Source organism: Nylanderia fulva, unplaced genomic scaffold, assembly GCF_048542155.1.
Source record: "Nylanderia fulva isolate GAGA-0341 unplaced genomic scaffold, ASM4854215v1 Scaffold10, whole genome shotgun sequence".
NCBI classification, from domain to species: domain Eukaryota; kingdom Metazoa; phylum Arthropoda; class Insecta; order Hymenoptera; family Formicidae; genus Nylanderia; species Nylanderia fulva.
In genome coordinates, this window is record NW_028189193.1 from 2265857 (window position 1) to 2286330 (window position 20474).

The 20474-nt window shown below is 38.1% G+C and overlaps 1 protein-coding gene and 1 long non-coding RNA gene across 2 annotated transcripts in view; both read left to right on the forward strand.

Moving 5' to 3' along the window:
- Positions 1–20474, forward strand: part of LOC114943591 (uncharacterized) — a 424129-nt gene that overhangs the window by 51502 nt on the left and 352153 nt on the right. The gene's annotated exons all lie outside the window — the stretch shown is intronic.
- LOC146725223 (uncharacterized) lies at positions 12168–14080 on the forward strand. The gene is made up of 2 exons (XM_085482405.1): positions 12168–13387; positions 13491–14080. The coding sequence occupies exons 1-2, from the start codon at positions 12316–12318 to the stop codon at positions 14039–14041; spliced, it is 1623 nt and encodes a 540-aa protein (XP_085338531.1). The 5' UTR covers positions 12168–12315; the 3' UTR covers positions 14042–14080.

The following is a 20474-nucleotide window of genomic DNA, read 5'->3' on the forward strand; positions in this document are numbered from 1 at the left end:
AAAAAAATAAGGAATTCCAGACAGATAATCATCCGGTTTTGCGTTGTTTTCCGTTCGGCTGCCATTCGTTGTAGAGACAGCGATGCATTTGGGGACGATTCGTCTCTCTTTCCTGCCTCGTAATCAGCTCGAATCATTTCCCTTTCGAGTCCTCCGCAAGGACGGGACGTGAATTCTTTATGTCCAGTCCAGAGAGAAGGTACAGTCCGCTGAAACGCGATCGTTTATCACCGCTATCGAAGCGGCTACTGTGCGCGCATAATACGTGGGCGCGACGCGTCGCGGCGAAGCAGCAATTCGTATCGTGCGAATTGGCGATAAACCACGACGGTAATACGAGTCTCGCGATTTATATCAAGGCTGGTTGGCTGGCGAGAAGCGAGAGATATCGTGAATCAACGACTACGACGTCGGCGGCGCGCGATATTCGAAATCGATTCACGGCCGAGCACGGCGAATTCGAACGATAGATCTCTCTCTCGCTTCTACGGATGGAAAATATATGCACTTTCCTTAAGATGCGCTCCGCACGCAGGTGAGCGTCGTTCTGCATTTACAACAGCGACGAATGGACAAACTGTTTCGGGCTACCAGCGATAAAATTCCGCGCTTTGCTGTGAAATATATTTATGTTGTGTTTCTATGCTGTTCTATTCTTACTCGTATCGACATTTAATCTCTTCCGGTAATCGCGAGCCTCTGCACGCTGCATTTATATTTTTAGTTTAAAAGCAAACGACCCTGTTAAGCCCTGTTACAAGTTAAACCTCGTAGAAACTCGTAGATCTACAGATTACAATTACGTAACCGTGTATAGCGCAGCCTCCCGCATATACTACGATTTAAAGCCTCTTAACGAACGTTTTAAGATAATGGACGCGACACGCGGTAAGAAAAAAGAGACAGAAGGGACACAGAGTCACGAATATATTCAAATACGGTCTCTCGCTTATGCTCTTCACGCCGGCAGTTCCTGGACGAGCGCGCCGGCGTCGTCTCGGCCGCAGGAAACTCGTAAAAAAAAGGACTCTCTCTCTCTCCTCCGGGTAAGACTGGTGGCGGTCGCGTAACAACGACTCCGCCTCCTTTTTCGTAGCCCTCCTGGCTCACATCGTAGCACACGGGGAACGCATGCACACTCCCGTTCTCTCGGCGTTGTATTCAGCGGAAATATTAAAATGCCCCGCCGGCCACCGCACATGACAATAAGTTGTTCGCGCTCTGGACGTGCTCTGGATACCGCGACCGTTCGCTCTTAAACCACCATCCGCGTACGTGCAACCGTAACGCTTCCCTCCTTCCTTCTCTGTCCTCTAGTCGATGCTGCTTCTTTCTCTTCGTGTGTCTCTCGAGTATATTTCGTCGGGGTGTCCCCGGGGATTGAAATGCACGCGATGCGCATCCTTTCCGGGAAAATGCAAATGAGTCGCTCCTGGCCGTGGCGAGTCTCCACGTACGACTTGGAGATTTGGAAATCTCTGCTCGGCTCGCACAATCGGCGCGATCAATCGTGAACGATGAGTCTTCTCCTCCCAAGCGGTCGTCAAACACGAGAGTGTAGCTCTCGAGCCGGGTGTAAACGAGGTGAAAAAATTATTAATTACTATTCACGCGGATGAAAAGCAGGAAGGAATTTTTATATAACGCGTTTAATCTCAATCAATGTGTCGTGGCTTTGCACGCGCAATGAAAATAGTCTATAAAAGACATTTCTGTTTTTATTATGTCATATTATTCGTCTCATTGTCTTAGAACAATGGAAATTGCAACGTCCGTTTCTCAAGTCATACAATATGTCTGCATCGTACATACGTGTACGTATCTATCGTGGCTCACATTTACGATGCTACGGTGAACGCACGACAAGTCGGTGAAATGAGAATGAAGACGCCTGAAACGTCGAAGAGTCATCTTTTATATAAATGGTTCTTTGTGCGAGATCCGAGAGGGTATACTTGAATTGTTCCCCATCCGTCAAAAGTATTTCTAGGACTCTTCCTTTTGTCCTCTGCGGATAGGCTCTGCTTACCGAGAACCTCTGACAACCCTCGACGCATTCGTAAGTCGATACTCTATCAGATCGGCATTTCGTCCTTCCGCATTATGGCGCACGGAATGAAGAATAGGTCGGTTTTCTCTCCTCGTATAAAGAGAATAAAAGGGGAAAAAAAAAAACGATCGATCGCTTCTTCCTCAACTTTCTCTTTCGCTTTATTATACGTGAGCGACGTAAAATACTCGCCATAAAATTCGCAAATGCGCTAATCGCTCGCTCGATTTGTCACCGCCAGCCGCGGCAAAGGTCATTCAGCGGTGACCTCCTTCGTTCCCACGGACGTTCACCGATCAGCAGCTCGTACTTCTCTCGGCTGGTCATTAACGCGGTGTGTTTCGAGCCGATCAAGCCAGCCATTTGCTCCTAACATCGCTAGTTAAGTACACCATCGGCGTCTATAAGAACGTCGCGTTTAGAACGAGGGCCGGGACACTCTCGTATCCTCGTGGCCTGATAAAAACGGTAACGGGGTTATTCGATGGCGGAACCTAATTAGCGGTTTGGATAATGCACGAACGGACCTAACCCGTTCTTAGTTTTTTTCCGATTGGCTTTTAATCTCCGCTTTCAGTCGAATGTCTGAGCATCGGCGCGTTTGTGTGTTTTTATTCGGAATTAAATGTCTTACTCTCGAAAGTCATAATTTCAATGTAAATGTTTCAAGGATATACCGCATCGATTACTGCGTTTTTTTATTCAGTGCAGATCGATGAAAATTTTCGTTAAAATAAAAATAATGGGATCAGCATTTTTTAAATCTTCATCCGCAGTTTTTTTTTTTTTTTATTTTTTTTTTATTTTTTTTTTTTTTTTAACTGAGAAGGAAACAATGTGCGTGTGCGATATGAAAATTAAATTGTTCTCATTTGAGACGCGCGAAACGCTCGGTCGTCCTCAGCTTGCGAGTCCTTCCAACGTGAGAAACGAGTCTTTTCCCCACTACTTTGCCTTTGGAAGGAAAAGGCGCGCAAAGAGATCGCGCGGAATGTATATGAAAAAGTGCAATCGTGGATTCCCCGCACCTTGCGTTTCGAGTTTCGAAACGACGACGGTCGAATGGAAAAATCAACGTCGTGCGCTATCGCCTTTAGTCGTGCCTTCAACTCGTTACCTGCCAGCAGACTTGATAAATGTAACGAGAAATATAGAGCTATGCATCTTTGCATTTAAAATTCCGTCTCGTAGCCGATGGTGCACATATTCGCGCTTTAAAACTTACAATCACACCGCGCGGACGTTTATGTGATTGTCAGCAATTTAATTTTTTTTTTCCCCAATCATATTTCGAATTTATATTGGAGTAGAATTGAGTAGAGTACGCGTGGATGCAATTTCAGCGCGATATCTAAGAAACATATATGACAGATCGGTCTGTTCGTATCCCTCGTATTTCTCGCTGCTCCATTTCGAGAGATACGCCTCAGACTTTACCGAGCGCTCGTATTATCCGCGGAAATTGGTTCTAGCGAACGCGAGGTCAGGAAAGACCGTGCCGACGCGAGGATCGCGTGCAGGATCGACTACTCATCCACACTCACGTATTAAACATAAGTGCCACTTACTATGCCTGATCCTCACGAGCCGCGAGCACATCTTCTCCTCTTCTTCTCCTTCTTATCTTTTCCTCTTTCTCTTTCCTCTCTTGTATATTTTCTTTCCCGCGTTGGTTCTTCTTTCTCGTGTTCGTTTCGAGACCTTCGTTGTGTTGCCGATTCCCGTACCTGTTCTTGCTGCCAGATATCATACTCTTTCCCTCGTCGCTGTCCGTTTTCTCTCGGATATCTTTTCACGGTTACGGTGCGGAAAGTTTGTGTGGAAAATAACACCGGTGTATTGTATGCGGGAGTCTGCATCCCTGGGTCCGACGTAAAGCCCTTCCGTGAAATATAAGTGCCAATACATATACTGGTGTGAAGTTATACCTACATTGGAAAAATTGATGGGATTACCTTTCCATTTTACGATTGTAAAACTCAGCGCGACTTTTCTTTAGTAACTTCAACGGCATAAAAAAAAGCCCTCCATGCGGAAATTTTATTATGATGTTTAAATAGAAAATTCAATAAATCGATAAGAATTTTTTCTTCCATAAATTATACGTAAAACATTTAACTATATTTTTGTTTGTCAATAAATACGATATACATGTTTTTACAATTAAATTTATTAAATAAATCAATGAGATTCGTGCAATGCGGTACTTAAATAAGTGTTCAAATATTATTGAGAAATAATAAATATGTTATTTCCTTGTTTATTCTCTAGTTATTCTGCCCTAGTTTCACCGGAAATTATCGTTTCTTTATCTGACGTTTGCTAAATAGCAATTGAAACACGCTGCGAGTAATACGTAGAGATCTCGGTTGTCGATCGCGTACGAAGAAACGGATGCTTGTCTGTTCGGGGTATATTTTTATTAATCCTTTAACAATCTGTCTTATTTTCATAATAGACTTCTCTTTTTCAAAATAATTTATTCTCTATAAATCTTTATAAATCCGTAATCTTTTTATAATTTGTAATTTGTTTTGACATAAAACGTCCTTAAATTAGAAAAAAAAAATTGGTGGAAAATATATTATTACTATGTTAGAGGAATATCGCTTTTCTGCATTTTTACATCATATTCTCTTTTTCTATTACGATAATAATTGTTAATCATTATTGTATTTTAATGCGTTACATACTTTATGACGTTTCTTACTATGCTTATTTTATATATTACCGTTATGACACCGTTTATTAATTGTTAAATTCAGAAACTAATCAGCGTTGATAATGGTCAAAATATTGACCGAAACGTTCGCTTTATATTTATATTTTAGAGAGTACTTATGTTTTAATTCTTTTTCGTCACCTTTTATTGTAATTTATTAGTAAACATTATATTAAAGAATATTTTCTATATATGACTTTCTGTACAACACATAATTTGAATTTTTATATTTACCGCTCTTAACTGCCTTTTATCAAATTTATTGGAAAATATAAGATTGTGGAAAAGAATTCGCGCAGCGAAACCTGGGAGTTTTTATTGCACTCGTTCTCATATGCATCATTTGCCAGCGATTCATGTCGGGTGTAAGGTATTTACCTTGCAGCGTGTTTCAATTCAGCACGCATGTTCGAATTCCGATCGGGAGGGAGAAGAAACTGCATGCGCGCAACATTCACGTAATATTGTATCCGACGCGCGATTCGTTCGCCCACACCAGAGAAGAGCTGCCGCGAAGAGATCGTGAGAAGTACTCCAGATCGAGCGAGCAGGATCTGCCAGGTACATATCGTCCCGGCTGGCCGTTAAACTCAGATCGCTAACAAAGTGAGGATCAAATAATAACACGTTATGATCGCGCAGCTTCGAAGATAGATAGCGCACGGTGTGAGTGAATAATTTGATAATGGCGGCAGCGAAGCGGCTTGTCGTACTCTTTTCGCCCTCGCTGCCTCCGTCCGGAGAGATCGAGGACGACGAGGAGCACGGCCGAAGAGGGAAGATGATCTCCGATCGTTGCCCGAGATCTAGCACTCGTCGCTCTCCTTCTCTTTCTTCTTCTTCTTCTTCCTGTCCTCCCTCTCGACACGCCGCTCTTTCCGTCCCTCGACCCCGGCTTATTTTCACGCTCCCTGTCTCACCCTCTCTTCCCACCGTCCGCCCACAAGATCCACCGACCTCTTCCCTTCCGATCTCGAAAGATCATGCCGCGAAGATGCCAGAGAGCTGCTCGTGATATATCCGAACGGACGGGTTATATACCACGAGATCGCCTCCGCCGTCTCATGTAAAGGGATATTCCGGTACTTTGGATATTTTTGTAGACGGTCCTAATGGCGGATGATTGTGTGGCAAAGGTAACTTCAGGTGAAAATGAAGCATCTTCGAACCTTGCACTTTTTCTCTCCCTTTTTTTTACTTTTACGCAACGTACTGCATAAGGATTTTTATAGATTTTTATTTATCAGAGATAAAACGTTATTAAGATACGATAGATAGATATATCTATAGAGAAAATGATATAATCTTTTTTGGTTCATGATTTCTAATCGAAAGTCTCTGGTATCTTCCATATTAAGCTGATCTATTCGCGAATAATAAACGAAGTCCATAAATGAAGAACTTCAATTTATAAAGGCAATAGGTATTTTGTATAGGAAAGTCTATACATATATCATTTATAATTTAATAACATTATTTGTCTCTGGTTTGATTTATATGGTCTAATATTTATATATGCACGCACATGAAATAATTTGTTTCTGACAATTGGTCTTTGGTCTCTGATCCTGATCCCATATTAAATTGATCCTTGACATTTCGAAAAAATTATAAGTTTTGATTTAACTCATAAGTTCAATATAATATCTGTACACAATCTCCTCTTCTATTAATTAACTTTCACATCTTATCTTTTATATCATATGATTTTTTTTGTATTCAGTTTCGCAGTTTTTCGATATATAAGATGTGAAAGTCAATTAATAGAAAAGAAGATAGTGTACAGGTATTATTTTGAAAAACAAATATGACAATTATATAGGAAACAATCTTTAAAATTCTCTACCGGCAAGTTAATTCTGTATCATCTCAGAAAACGATCTCCACCCATTTCCATCTCGCGGGCTCTCAATTTTTAATCCGAATCGCGAGGAATAATTTAGCCATAGTAAGATAATTTAGACGGGTGTATAATAATGAACGGTAGCGGCGGCGCACAATCGCCGGCTAGATTAAAGAAACGAGAACGGATACGGATTATATCGCGAGAATACGCCGCTTCTCTATAACCGTAATAACCAGTTGAACGTTTTCGCGATCGAGTTCGCGGAGGTGGAAGAGAGAACGGAAGAGAGCCGGAAAGAGGAGCGGGTGGACGTGGAGCGAGGACGAAAACTAATATCGAACAAACCCGGCAGGCCACCGGCAATTGTGGTTGCCAGGAACGACCCTGGCTACCGGGCGAGTTCCACGCCCGGAGAACTTTCGTCCGCGATGAAGCCGCGGGCATCGACCGCCACGTCCGCGAATCGGACTCAATAATTTCGCGGCCAGTAGGACTAATTTTGAATGCCATTAGTTAGCACATGCCGCCTGGGATGATCCGACCGGCGCGACGGATTGTTATTTCGTTCGTTCTTCCTCGCTGCTTCATCCTTCTCTTCCTCTTCCACGGCGTCATTTTCGACTTGTGCTTTGGAGAGCGGCGCCACGTTTCTGCTCTCTCGAAACTGTTTATTCCCTTCCTCTTTGCCTTTGCCTGATTAATGCTACTGTATTATTTCTTGCAAAAAATATAAATAAAAATTAAATTAAAAAATTCTCATATATATATATATATATACTGTTTATGTTTAAAAGGAATAAAAAGAAGCTAAATAACTAATTTCTCATATATTGTATTTCTGCTCCATTTATAAAATTCGTGTCTTATAAGTGGATTTTAATAAAGGACCTTGCACTAAGGTAATGGAATCTACATAAAATTATAAATTATATTATTACAAAATCAGAGAAATTAGAATTTATGAATGTAAGATTTTTTAATGATGCATTTCTATCAAGATACCTTCATATAAAATATTCTGCATAGGGCTTAACCTTTCATTTCCTTCACCGTTCTTCTCGTCCGTCTGAAATTCCTCATCTACCTTCGTACAATTCTCATCTTCCCTCTCTCGCTTCCTGCTTTATATCCTCTTCTTGGCAGGCCGGCGCCACCTCTGATTGAATCGATCGTGATATGGACGACGATTCGCCACGTAGCTATGCGCCGCGCACGTCCACGCACTGTCGACTATGCGAATTCCACGGGATCGTTTCTGTCGAGCATTTCCCAGCATCGGCTGGGTTGGTACGTGTGATATTAGGTCAGCGAGCGCACGGCGGCCTCGGATACCTTTGTTCTTCTTGTTCCGTGTAGATAATGTATACCTCGCCGCGCCCGAATTATCTGCAATTACGAATATTGCGAATTAGAAAATCATTTAAGATGGATATTGAAAATATTTGCCACAATAAATTCATATTCCATACTATGACGACACAGAAAAAAACAGTATACTTGAAAGAATGTCTTGATTTAAGTATATTTTATCCTTATAATAGCGCCAAATATAAATAATTTTGGATAATTTTATCAATTGATGCAGTTATCCGCGCAGCTTCACGGTACATTTAAGTCGAGCACACGTGATAGATAGTATATACCTGGTGTGAGAACGAAGCGGGAAACGTGCGCACGGTAATACTCCATAATACGTGTGCATTGTCTCTAATCGCGCGAGATTAATTCCCAAACCTATCTTTATTATATTGCAAAATTCTCGTTCGATTCCTTTTTTTCTGTGAAGAAATAAAGAAATACTAAATGCAAATTTTTATATATAAAAACGCCCATAGAGCAACTGATTATATTCAAATATATTTGTATGATAATTTCGTGGTAGCATCGAACACAAAAATTTACGATCTGAAAAAGATCACATTTAAATGTCCCTCTAAAGATATGAACAGGAATAAGATAACGCGTGCAATTTGCACAGTGTGGCGCTATCGCGACCAGCCAAAGCGGTTGATAATTCATTATCTCCGTGCGGCGCGGACTCGTCTCATTTTCGCCGTACGGGGTCTTCGATCACGCCTAACGGCACCGCATCGGCGTAAATACGTTACGTAATTAATTTCGCGCAAAGCACGGCTCAACGGCGTTATATTTATAGCAGTGCATTAACCCCGCGGGGTTTTATGCGGTCCCGCACGGTTCGCTCGCTCGCTTGCTCGCGCGCGGATATCGAGCCGAGGCAGAGGAGTCTCGGAAGAAGGAATTTCAGCGCTCCTCCTTGGAAGAGCTCGTATTCTCGCTCGTTTCACTCGCGAGGTACGCGAACGCGAAGAAATGGAATTCTCAGGGGTCGAACTCCAGGTGGAAATATCGATAGGGGGTCAGCGCGAGGTTAGTTAGCCACGCACGAGCCGATGCTGCCGCCTTTCTCATTTCTCTTTTCTTCGTCTTCCTTCCTCTATCGCACACTCTCTTCTTCCTCGTCTCTCTATCTCTTCCAACTTCGTTCTCATTCCTGTTGTTTTCTCTTCCTCTTCCTCTCTTCTTTCTCTTATTTCTCATAGTTTTCGTTTTTCTCTCATTCGGCGTAGGTGCGGATGTGCTTTAACCCGATACAAAGTCCACTGACGGTGGACCACTGACTGCGCACAATTAGGCCTCGGCGCAGAACGAATTCATCTTCGTTGGATGCGCGAGACTCCAGCCAGTTCGGCACGATCGATTATCAATCATTCTACCGCGAGCCACTCTCGGGGCCTCGTATAATACACACACGGAAATATCGTAACCTTGTGTGTACACACCAGACTCGTCTAGAGTGGCCCGTGGGGTGTTTCCACCCCCGCGCGACTGACCGATCCCTCGGCTCGTTTCGACGTTTCCTGATAGACGTTTCCAGTGCTCAACGAGCCGACACGTCGATCGGGATAAAGTGGCTGTCGAGATCCCTGATGATGCGCGCCGGATCTTATCGGACTCGAGCAGAAATCTAATTTTCGGGCGTCGTGATTAATCGCGCCTGATTTTTTTTCTCCCCCGGAATATTAAGCGTGCGATACACTTGAACGATCACGTTCTCGGTATTATATATATATATATAGTACTATCGAGTTGGTTTGCATTACAGTTACTTGATTCAAGTATATTTTTATTCTTGAACGCTATTTGATTGATTTAAGCATAAAATGCTCTTTGTAATCACAAATTTTCATTTGCCTTAATAATAAATAAGTTTGTGTGATGTATATTTTATCCTTAAGATATATTCTTGTTTTAAAAATCGCATATGGTAAAAACAAACTTAGTCACATTTGAACTAAGAATTATTATATATATTTGAAAGTACCGCTTATTTCCGCTTATAAGGATAAATGTTGTAATTGATGAAAGATTTTTTTTGGGTATCTTACAAATTATTCTCTTATACATTAGAAAAAGTTGTGTTGCATTAACAAAAATTCTGTTCGAAAATGGACGAAAAAGAATTTTTGTTAATCCAACAAAATTTGTTTTCCAGTGCGAAGTAATAAGCATTGATTTAATGCTCAGCTTCGCAATGATGATCCATTCGAACGATTAAGCGTATCACTCAATGATCAGTAGGAACACAGTTAACAATTTAATCGATTGGAACGACGCGTCATTAAACAATTTTTTAACAGTGCAAATAGCATCCGAGAGATCAGAGTACACATCCAGGTATAGAGCCGCATACTTTAAACGTCACGTACGTATATACGCACCCATACGCATCCACGTAGGCGCAAGCTGAAGAAAGACTCAATCACTCATAGTGTTTGACACGCGCGTCATTAATAATATTCAATATTATTACGTAAAAGATGGCAAGAGAGCCTTCTTTTACATTATGTCGCCCCTATTGAGGACTACAAGCGCTTCATTTTCCTTCGTCATGTGCACGTCTGGGCCACTCTGCCCAGAAGATTGCATTCTCCTGAAAGAGTGTCCAGCCTAATAATCAGCCTATTCGCGACGACCGATACCCGGACAACGGTTTTACTGTTAATCCCACACGCGCGAAGGGGATGAGAGTATGAGAGGTCGTCCCGAAAAGAAACGGCAAATTTTCACTCGTATACCCGTGCCGCTACCCCATCTTCTTTACGTAATACGATTTTCAATTGCATACGCCCATCACGTATCACGGCGCCTTTCTATTCATATAATCCTAGTCTGGGTATATAGGCGCGGGGAGGACGCTTTTGATTATCGAACCTCGACCGGTGCCGAGGAGAGGCGCGCACACTTCATAATACCGACATATACCCGCGTGCTTTCTTAGCGGGTATGCATTATAATGCATCAACAATGCACCGCAGCGCGGTGTACATCAAAGCTGCGGCTACGTGAGCGACTACGAGACAATACCAGACCGGCTTTGCCGCGCTATCGATACGCCGCATTGATCACCGAATAACACATTGTTTGGCGCTTGAAAAATATTCGGGATGTCTTTATATATTTGCCTTTAAAGCGTTATTTAAAATTGATACACAGAAAAAAAGGAATCCTTGATTCAAGTATATTTTTATTCTTGACCGCTATTTGATTGATTTCAGCATAGAATGTTCTTTGTAATCACAAATTTTTATTTGCCTTAATAATAAATAAGTTTGTGTGAAATATATTTTATCCTTAAGGTATATTCTTGTTTTAAAAATCGCATATGGTAAAAACAAACTTACAAGGGACATGTCACAACTGTCCGGAACCGATTTGATTCTCCTTGAAATATGTTGTTAAATACACAAATCTAAAAGACACGTATTTTTTTATACGTGCGCAATTTGAGTTTTAAGGGGTGAAACACCCCTTTAAAGAATAACGGTATTTTTCTTTAGGATCAAATATCTGCTAAACTATAAGAGATATAAAGAAAAAACGTACAACAAATTTTAATGGCTTGAAGAGTACTTTAAAGTTATATGAACAAAAATTTTTTTTTTTTTTTTTTTTTTTAAAAAACCCTCACCACCTAATTTTTTTTTTCAAAATTAAAAATTTTGTTTTACCTAATTTAAAGCTTATTTTTTTCCAAATTCAACCATGTGTAATAAAGTTATGTTACGAAATATCATTTTCGAAAATTAATTATAAACGCTCCCGTATATACGCTCATCCGTGCTATGTGCGTAAGTAATTACCGTCGAACAATAAAATATATAAAAAATGTTTTTGTATAATTCTTATTTATGTTTTCTATGTATTTATAACTGCGTATTGTGTATATTTAGATTTAAAAAAAAAATTTTTAAATATAATTAATAAGAATTTTTTAAATATACCCCCTGCTTTCTTATTATTTCTTTAATATTTAATTTCTTCTATAAAAATTAAAAACAATTATATTTTATAATAAAATTATTTTTTAATTGAATCTTGCGAATACCAATGTCGCAATATTTGGCATAAACAAATTTTATATCTTACGTTAAATGAATCATAAGATAAGATTATGTGTACGTGTTCCAGATAAGTTATAATTTTTACAATAAAATCTTTAATACGTTAAAATAAATAATAAAATAAGATTATGTGATGACGTATTTCTGATAAGTTAATATAAATTGTTCATGTAGCAGCATAATTCTCACAGTCGGTGTAGTCTTTTCGTTGTAATAATATCTGTGTAAACTGTTCTTTTATTGCAATAGAAAGCAAAATATAACATCTTTGAATATGATTATCAATCCGCTTAACGTTGTTAGACTTTTATTGGTGTCAATAAATTCAATATATTTAACAGAAACGCCAGTAACTGAAGCAGAAGTGGAATTAAAGGAAAACATTAAAAAAATATTACTGGATAGCGTTTTTCATTATAATGGGGTGGAAGTAACGGAAGAAATATATCTCGATTATGAAGAACCTTATAAATTACATAGTTTTGAAATAATTGAAGATGACGAAGAAGCATGGCATGAAGATAGTTTAAATTCTCATCCTCATTGTTCAAATGATGATACAAATTTTGATAGTTCTTATAAAAGACGAGCTGTTGAGTATTGGCGATTTCGGGACACTGATGAAAACAGTAATGACAGAAAAAGGAATCGTCCTCTAAGAGTAGTACAAAATAAATTTAGAAGAGTTTCATCTGAACGTCAGTTAAGGCGATGGGAAGAACAAATACAATCAGGTGGAAGTCGTACAGAAAAATTATCTTACATCTCCAAATTTACACATGATAAATTTACTGCAGCTGTCGAATCAGGATTCATGGTTCATGATATTGATTTAAAAAGATGGGCTTTACAAGCTCAAGAAGAAATAGGAAATTTAAATCCTATATTTAAAGCATCTCACAGTTGGATAGCAAGATTTAAGAAGTCTCACCGAATTGTTTCAAGAAAAGTTACGAAGTTTGTCACTAGAAGAACATTAGAAGATTCTGCTGATTTGCAAAAATCAGCTGATGATTTTCTGGAAACAGTAAAACCTCTTATTGAACAGTTTGGATCTGAAAATATTTACAATTCAGATCAAAGTGGTTTCCAATTGGAACTTCACTCTGGAAGATCATTGTCTAACCAGGGAGAAAAGAAAGTAGAACGTGTCGTGCAATCCATATCATCAACAACCCATTCATATACGATACAACCAATAATATCCTGTAATGGCAATTTGTTGTCCCCTTTATTTATTGTATTAAAAGAAGCTAATGGTAAATTTGGACCAAGAGTACAAGAAAATTTATTTAAAGCAGAAAATGTTATTGTAAAAGCATCGAAATCTGGTAAAATGACATCAGGTATTTTCCTTTTATAATTACTTTTTTTAACAACCTTATTTTATTTAACAATTTAATAAGAGTCATAAAAAAACTATTAAATTAACATTTATATTTTGTACAGATCATTTTAAAATGTGGTTAGAAGAAGCTTATTTCGCAAACATTGGTCCTAATAGCGTTCTTCTTATCGATTCATGGACTGGACATTGCCCCAATATGATTTCGGATTTAACACCTCCTGGAACACATATTACTACTATGATAATACCGAAAGGAACTACAGGGAAAATACAACCATTAGATGTTTATGGATTCAGAATTTGGAAAAATTTTGCTAAAAGATTTTCAGATGCGGTTTTACTGTTGGAAAGTAATATAAACTTACATGAACGAAATAATATAATAAAATTGCAATCTTTGATACATAATCAATTGTCATCCCCACGATATCAAAACTTATTTAAATATTCGTGGTTTAAAAGTGGTTATACGAATGAAAGACCAGACGAATTCGAAAATCCAGTACACTTTAGTTTAGACGAAACTTTAACAAAATGTGATATCGAAGGTTGCAATAATATAGCTGTAGTAAGATGTTCTTGGTGCAAGAAGTCATTATGTTTGAAACATTTTTTTGTCGAATATCATTATTGTAATGTGTATAATGAGTGAATAATATAAAATGCAAATACATTTTTTAAAAAATCTAAATATACACAATACACAGTTATAAATACATAGAAAACATAAATAAGAATTATACAAAAACATTTTTTATATATTTTATTGTTCGACGGTAATTACTTACGCACATAGCACGGATGAGCGTATATACGGGAGCGTTTATAATTAATTTTCGAAAATGATATTTCGTAACATAACTTTATTACACATGGTTGAATTTGGAAAAAAATAAGCTTTAAATTAGGTAAAACAAAATTTTTAATTTTGAAAAAAAAAATTAGGTGGTGAGGGTTTTTTAAAAAAAAAAAAAAAAAAAAAAATTTTTGTTCATATAACTTTAAAGTACTCTTCAAGCCATTAAAATTTGTTGTACGTTTTTTCTTTATATCTCTTATAGTTTAGCAGATATTTGATCCTAAAGAAAAATACCGTTATTCTTTAAAGGGGTGTTTCACCCCTTAAAACTCAAATTGCGCACGTATAAAAAAATACGTGTCTTTTAGATTTGTGTATTTAACAACATATTTCAAGGAGAATCAAATCGGTTCCGGACAGTTGTGACATGTCCCTTGTTAGTCACATTTGAACTATTAGAATTATATATATTTGAAAGTACCGCTTATATCCGATGCTCACTTGTCCTTGCTTCTTCTTCTTCTTCTTTGTGTAGTAGGACTAAGTCCTGTCGGTTCCACTGGCATTTCCCTCCGATGATCCTGAGGTCCAACTTTCGTACCACCGTTTAGGTGGTCTTTCTATGGCCCGTCTGGTATTTGGTTTTTGTGTTTTTGCCCAGTTTGGTAGTTGTTCTGGGCTCATCCTATCAACGTGATCTCTCCAAAATCGACGTCGCGCTCTCGTCCATCTCACTACGTCTTGTAGTTCGAACTCTCTCCGTATATCGTTACTTCTTATTCTATCCCTAAGGCTAACCCCCTTGATAGTTCTCAGTATCTTCATTTTCGTTGTCCTCATCATCCTCTTCGTCCCCGAAGTTTCAGCTCTCGTCTCCGTTGCATAGGTGAGTACTGGTCTAATGCAGGTTTTGTATATCCGGATCTTGCTCTTCATGCTCATATACTTGTTCCACCATACTATGCCCCTGAGACAGCCTGCGATTCTGGCTGCCTTATTTGTCTGTGTTCTTGCCTCGTTCAGAAGGTAATCTGTCACTATATGTTTCCACTCCCAGGTAATTAAAGCTCATTACTTGTTCGACGATGTGGTCGTTCACCACCAGCTTGCCTCTAATCGGTTTTTTTGCGATCACCATTGCCTGGGTTTCTTTACGGGATATGAGCATATTAAACTTGTCCTTGCAATATTTATAAGTAAATTTCAGTTTCGACCAAGAATATTTTGCACTTTTTAAGGATAAATTATCCTTTATCCAAAATTATTTCTATTTGGCGCTATTATAAGGATAAAATATACTTGAATCAAGACATATTTGCATTCTTTCAAGAATACTGTTTTTTCTGTGATTGAGAATTTTTTAAATCGTTCGATCCCGTTCGTAAATACATAAAAAATATATCTCTTATATGTACTTTCTCACTTTTTGCTCGAGGGCACATTGCGCATCATTTACTTACATAAATGCCTCCTAACGTGGCCAACTGGTGAGAACACAAACACCTCGACCGAGGCATTAATTTAAAAAGCGAATTTCGAAATTCCGATGAACCGGGAGAGCCGCCCACCCACGACGCGATCGAATTTTCGCTAAGTTCCCTGGGATTATATATTCCGCGTGCAGACTATAATATAAGGATTCAGCAAATTATCCCGGTGCACGCGTAAAATAAGGTACATAGAGATTACGATAATATTTATTCTTTCGAATCATTAAGAAATCATTGATAATTATCCTTAAAACAAAGTGCAAAATATTCTTGGTTGAAGCTGAAATTTACTTATAAATATTGCAAGGACAAGTGATAAGTGAGCATCGGATCTAAGCGGTACTTTCAAGTATATATAATAATTCTTAGTTCAAATGTGACTAAGTTTGTTTTTACCATATGCGATTTTTAAAACAAGAATATATCTTAATTTATTCACAGAAAAAAAGGTATCTTTAAAAGAATGCAAATATGCCTTGATTCAAGTATATTTTATACTTAAAATAGCACCGAGAAGAAATCATCTGGCATAAAGGATAAATTATCCTTAAAACAATAGTGCAAAATATTCTTAATTGAAACTGAAATTTATTTCAGTTTAAAGATAAAGTTGCGGTCATTTAACGCTAAATATGCTTATAACAATATAATTTTTTCTTCAATGAAGTTTTTATTTATTTAAAGAAATTAAGGTTTATTCTAATGCGGTATTTTTTTTATATTAAGACTAATATATTATTACATTTAACCGATTAGAATAATTAAATAATTCATATTTTCAATAAAATTATATTATTAAATAATTTAATAACAAATACAATTACAATTAATAAAATACAATTACAATTAATAAAATACAATTACAATAAAATTTATATAATTGCAATTTACTATTAATTATATAATTAACACAATAATTATATATATATATATATATATATATATATATGATTAGTACAATTATTATATAATTAATACAATTATTATATTAAAAATTAAATAATAAAATTATGTGTTTACAATTTATGTCGAAAAGTTATATACGAAAGTCCGTTTGGACCTGTTCGGATATGAGTTGGTAAATGACTCTGAAGAGCTTTTTGTTGTATGAAAAACCATTCTTCAGAAGAAACAATTTCATATGCTTGATACAAAGAAGAAAATGATAAAGTTTCAAAATCTTTCAAAATAAAAGAAACAGTTCTGGAATCGATTTCAAATAAAATAAATTTAATTTGTCCAAATATAGGATACTCTTCAGTAAAACCAGCTAATATAACCATTCCCAGTTTATAACAAGTACCTGAGACATTAGCCCATTTTAACACATGAATTGTATCTACAAATTTATTGTTGTGAAAATTTGTGATTACAAAGAGCATTCTATGCTTAAATCGATCAAATAGCGTTCAAGAATAAAAATATACTTGAATCAAGGATTCCTTTTTTTCTGTGATATTTTTCTTTAATCTTTTATCATCTTTTTTTTAAATTAACTAAAATAATGACAACCATATCTTGATATCTGTATATATCGAAGTGACAACGTTAGCCGATTTTCGAGAATTATACTTATTTTAAAGCTTATACTTATTTTTTTCTCGTATTGTTCTAGGCATGCATTGCCATTTCAGAAAGTTTCGATAATCAAAACTGGAAAAGCAGCATATCAGAACTACGCAAGAACTGTTTTAAAATAAGCAGAACTCTCTAAAATTGACTGACGTTTTTCATTTCGATATCTATATTATATATCTAATTATAGAAATCCGGTCGTCGCTATTTCAACTTAATATTTTTTTGTGGTTTATTTTTTAAAAGGCAGACCTCTTTTTAAAACTTACATTGAACTATAACTATTATGAAATCTAATAATAACGCATAAGAATAATGCCGTAGGACAAAGTGAGACACTGCGTGAACTTCACACCGTGAAGTTGCTTTAATGACCGACTAGACAGGCATGTTTAGCGCTAGATGTAGATTATGAATATATGCGTCATAGTGCTCACACTTCTGAGAAGGGTATGAATGGATAATATAACACTTCCGCGTTCAAAGAAACCTTCTCACATATCTCAGTATATCAAAATTGGAGTTACATTATTTGAAATTTATGTGCGCGATACGTGACGCGGTCAATAGTGCGGCGTTATTATATAACACGTACACGTTAATAACGTTTTGCCTGGTTCCTGTATGTCTATGAGATTACGAAATCGCCATAATAAACTCGCGAATAAATAATAATAAAAACCGGTGTACATAAAAACGTAGAGTCTCACGGGAAGGCGTTAAATCCGGCTTGTTCCCGGCAGATGAGTAATCCTTGATTCGACGGGACAGCCGTGAAGAAACTGTTATACATTGTTCCTTGATCACGACTGTAAGTCGTGTGGGCGATTCTCGCTGTTAAGCTTATATGCTCAAGACGTACATGAGACGATGTCTTGTTATGTTTACGACTCGGTGGGTTGCTATGATTTTACGAAATTTTATCATTCTGCCAAATTTATTTCGTCCACTACTTTGTTTTGTCAAAAGGACCTGACAATAAAGAATTATTATGTTATATGTTATATTAAAAACATTATATAATATTAAGTGGATATCAAGAAGATAGAAATATAATAAAATGTATTTTAATTGAATTATGCATCGAGAATCGCATTGGCAATTTATTTTACCTACGGAATCGTCGATACATGTAACTTTGGCGCGAACCAATCGATCCGAATTGATCGGCAAATTTCAAGTCATTGTTTGTTAAAAGCTGCGATTAATTTTATACGTTTCTAACGATCTCTCTCCTTGCTATTCGGCCAGCGTGTGCGAAATGGTGGCTCGGACTGGCGCAGTGTCCGGTCGCTTGTCAAATTCGATCACGTAGCGCTTTAACGCTTTACATTGAACGGCGCGCGTGCTCTGTGTAAGATGACGACCGTAAGGGAGGCTTCGTCTGTGAACGCAAAGACGGTGCGTGCACGCGCATAGATACGAGACGTGGGTGTCGAGCCGTAAAACAAAGTAGTTTCCAAGGAAAGGGGCAAGCGTTCCAGCTTCTTGATAGAATTTATGAGTGCCGTGCAATCGCGATGACGATCGGAACCATCGATCGATCCATCGGCGTCACCGTCCGAATAATTTCGAGTTTCGACGGTCGCTCGATCGTGTTACTCATTATTATAAAAACAACATTGGTTCTCACGAGTAATCGCGGAATGGAAGATGAATGCTGTATCTCGAGAATGAAAAATTCTTTTCAACTTGATTTCTTTTCTGGCTATCGCGAGATTTTCAGAATGTATATCGATTTCACGATAGGGTATACGAACTGTGTGAAAGTTAATTTTTGTCTTTTTTTTTTTGTTACGCAAAACGAAAGCAATAGACAGTTTAATTAAATTGTTCGCCTGCGTATGCAACGCAGTGACCTATGGAGTTCCGTATGTGGAATAATAAATTTTATTTTAAATTGTTTAATTGCGCTAGTCACTTTCTCCGTGCGAAACCTTGTATACCCAGACACATCGAGCAATTTAATTCCCGTTAATTGACAAGTACGCTACGATCGAGCGCGCTAGAATATGAGTTTCTACGCCTCGGCAGAACGAGTGAAACGAGGCGGGTACGAGATATCGGGATTATCTTCGTGAAGCACGAGGTAGGACCTACGGAAGAAGCGGTGGCGAAATATATAACGTAATACGAGCGAATCCGAGTCGCACTTACTGCGCAAACAATCGCGCAGGACAATAACAACTTGGTCGCGATACATCACAACACTCCTCCGTCATTTCCGATATCATCCAAGCGCGATGTCTCGCGTCGAATTAGCATAAATTGTCGTAGGTGGACAATAAAGAGAAAGGGAGAGCGTGGCGCGAGCGAAAAAAGATTCGCGCCGGGTGCATTCACTGCCGCGATTGTCTGTACATGCACTGTATTTGTGAATACTGCGCATCTGTATGCGATTGCGCAAGAGAAGCGGCGGTAGCTTCCTCCACTCGGTGGTGGTACACTCGTTTCCGCTGGCCATTTAGGGCCGGCGGGGGTTGATGGAGGTCGTGTTCCAATTACTCAACACTCGAGGAGCACCCACCTTCATTCTCCACCTCCATTTGCGCGCACCACCTCGATCCGACGTCGTCGCTCTCTGTCGCAGCTCTTTTGCGCAGCGAGAGGATGCAACAACTCCGCAGGAGAGACGACAATCGACCGGTGGGTGGACAAACGATCGTTTACCTACGTGCGCGCGCGCGCGCGCGTCTTGACTGCTCTGAAAATATTTTTATTTCACCGACAGCTCGCGTTAAATATAAAAATATATATCGTTAAAATCTTACACTTTCAAATAATTAAATTTAGTTTATATTTTTTAATTTAATGACATTGTCTGTCTCTGGTTTCTGGTCTATAATTTCCAATCTTTGGTCGTAAAAATCCTAGAGTCTTTTAACAATTTTTATGATTCTCGCCTCGGATTCAATCCATGTTGAGATTTCAATCATAATAAAAAAAAAAAAAAAAAACTGTCTTCTCAAGTTCATAAAACCTTAAGTATTCTACTGAACACAATCGCTAGTGTAAGATTTCCAAAATATTCTTGCAACAACAATAATTATTACAGACATTTCACTCCGTCTGACTAATCATTATTACAATGATAATCAAATCCGATGTATTCTCATCGAAGTTTCGTCGGCGGTGGTCGACTCCGAAAACGCGTCACGACACACGCCTGTATTATAATACCCGAGGTTTCGTAGAAAGATTGTCATGTCTCGATCCGTCCT

What these genes read in the sequence shown, in the direction of transcription:
- LOC146725223 (XM_085482405.1), top strand. Translation starts at nt 12,316, where the DNA reads ATGATTATCAATCCGCTTAACGTTGTTAGACTTTTATTGGTGTCAATA. An exon ending in ATCTGGTAAAATGACATCAG is followed by an intron (nt 13,388 to 13,490) that starts GTATTTTCCTTT and finishes TATTTTGTACAG; the next exon opens with ATCATTTTAAAATGTGGTTA.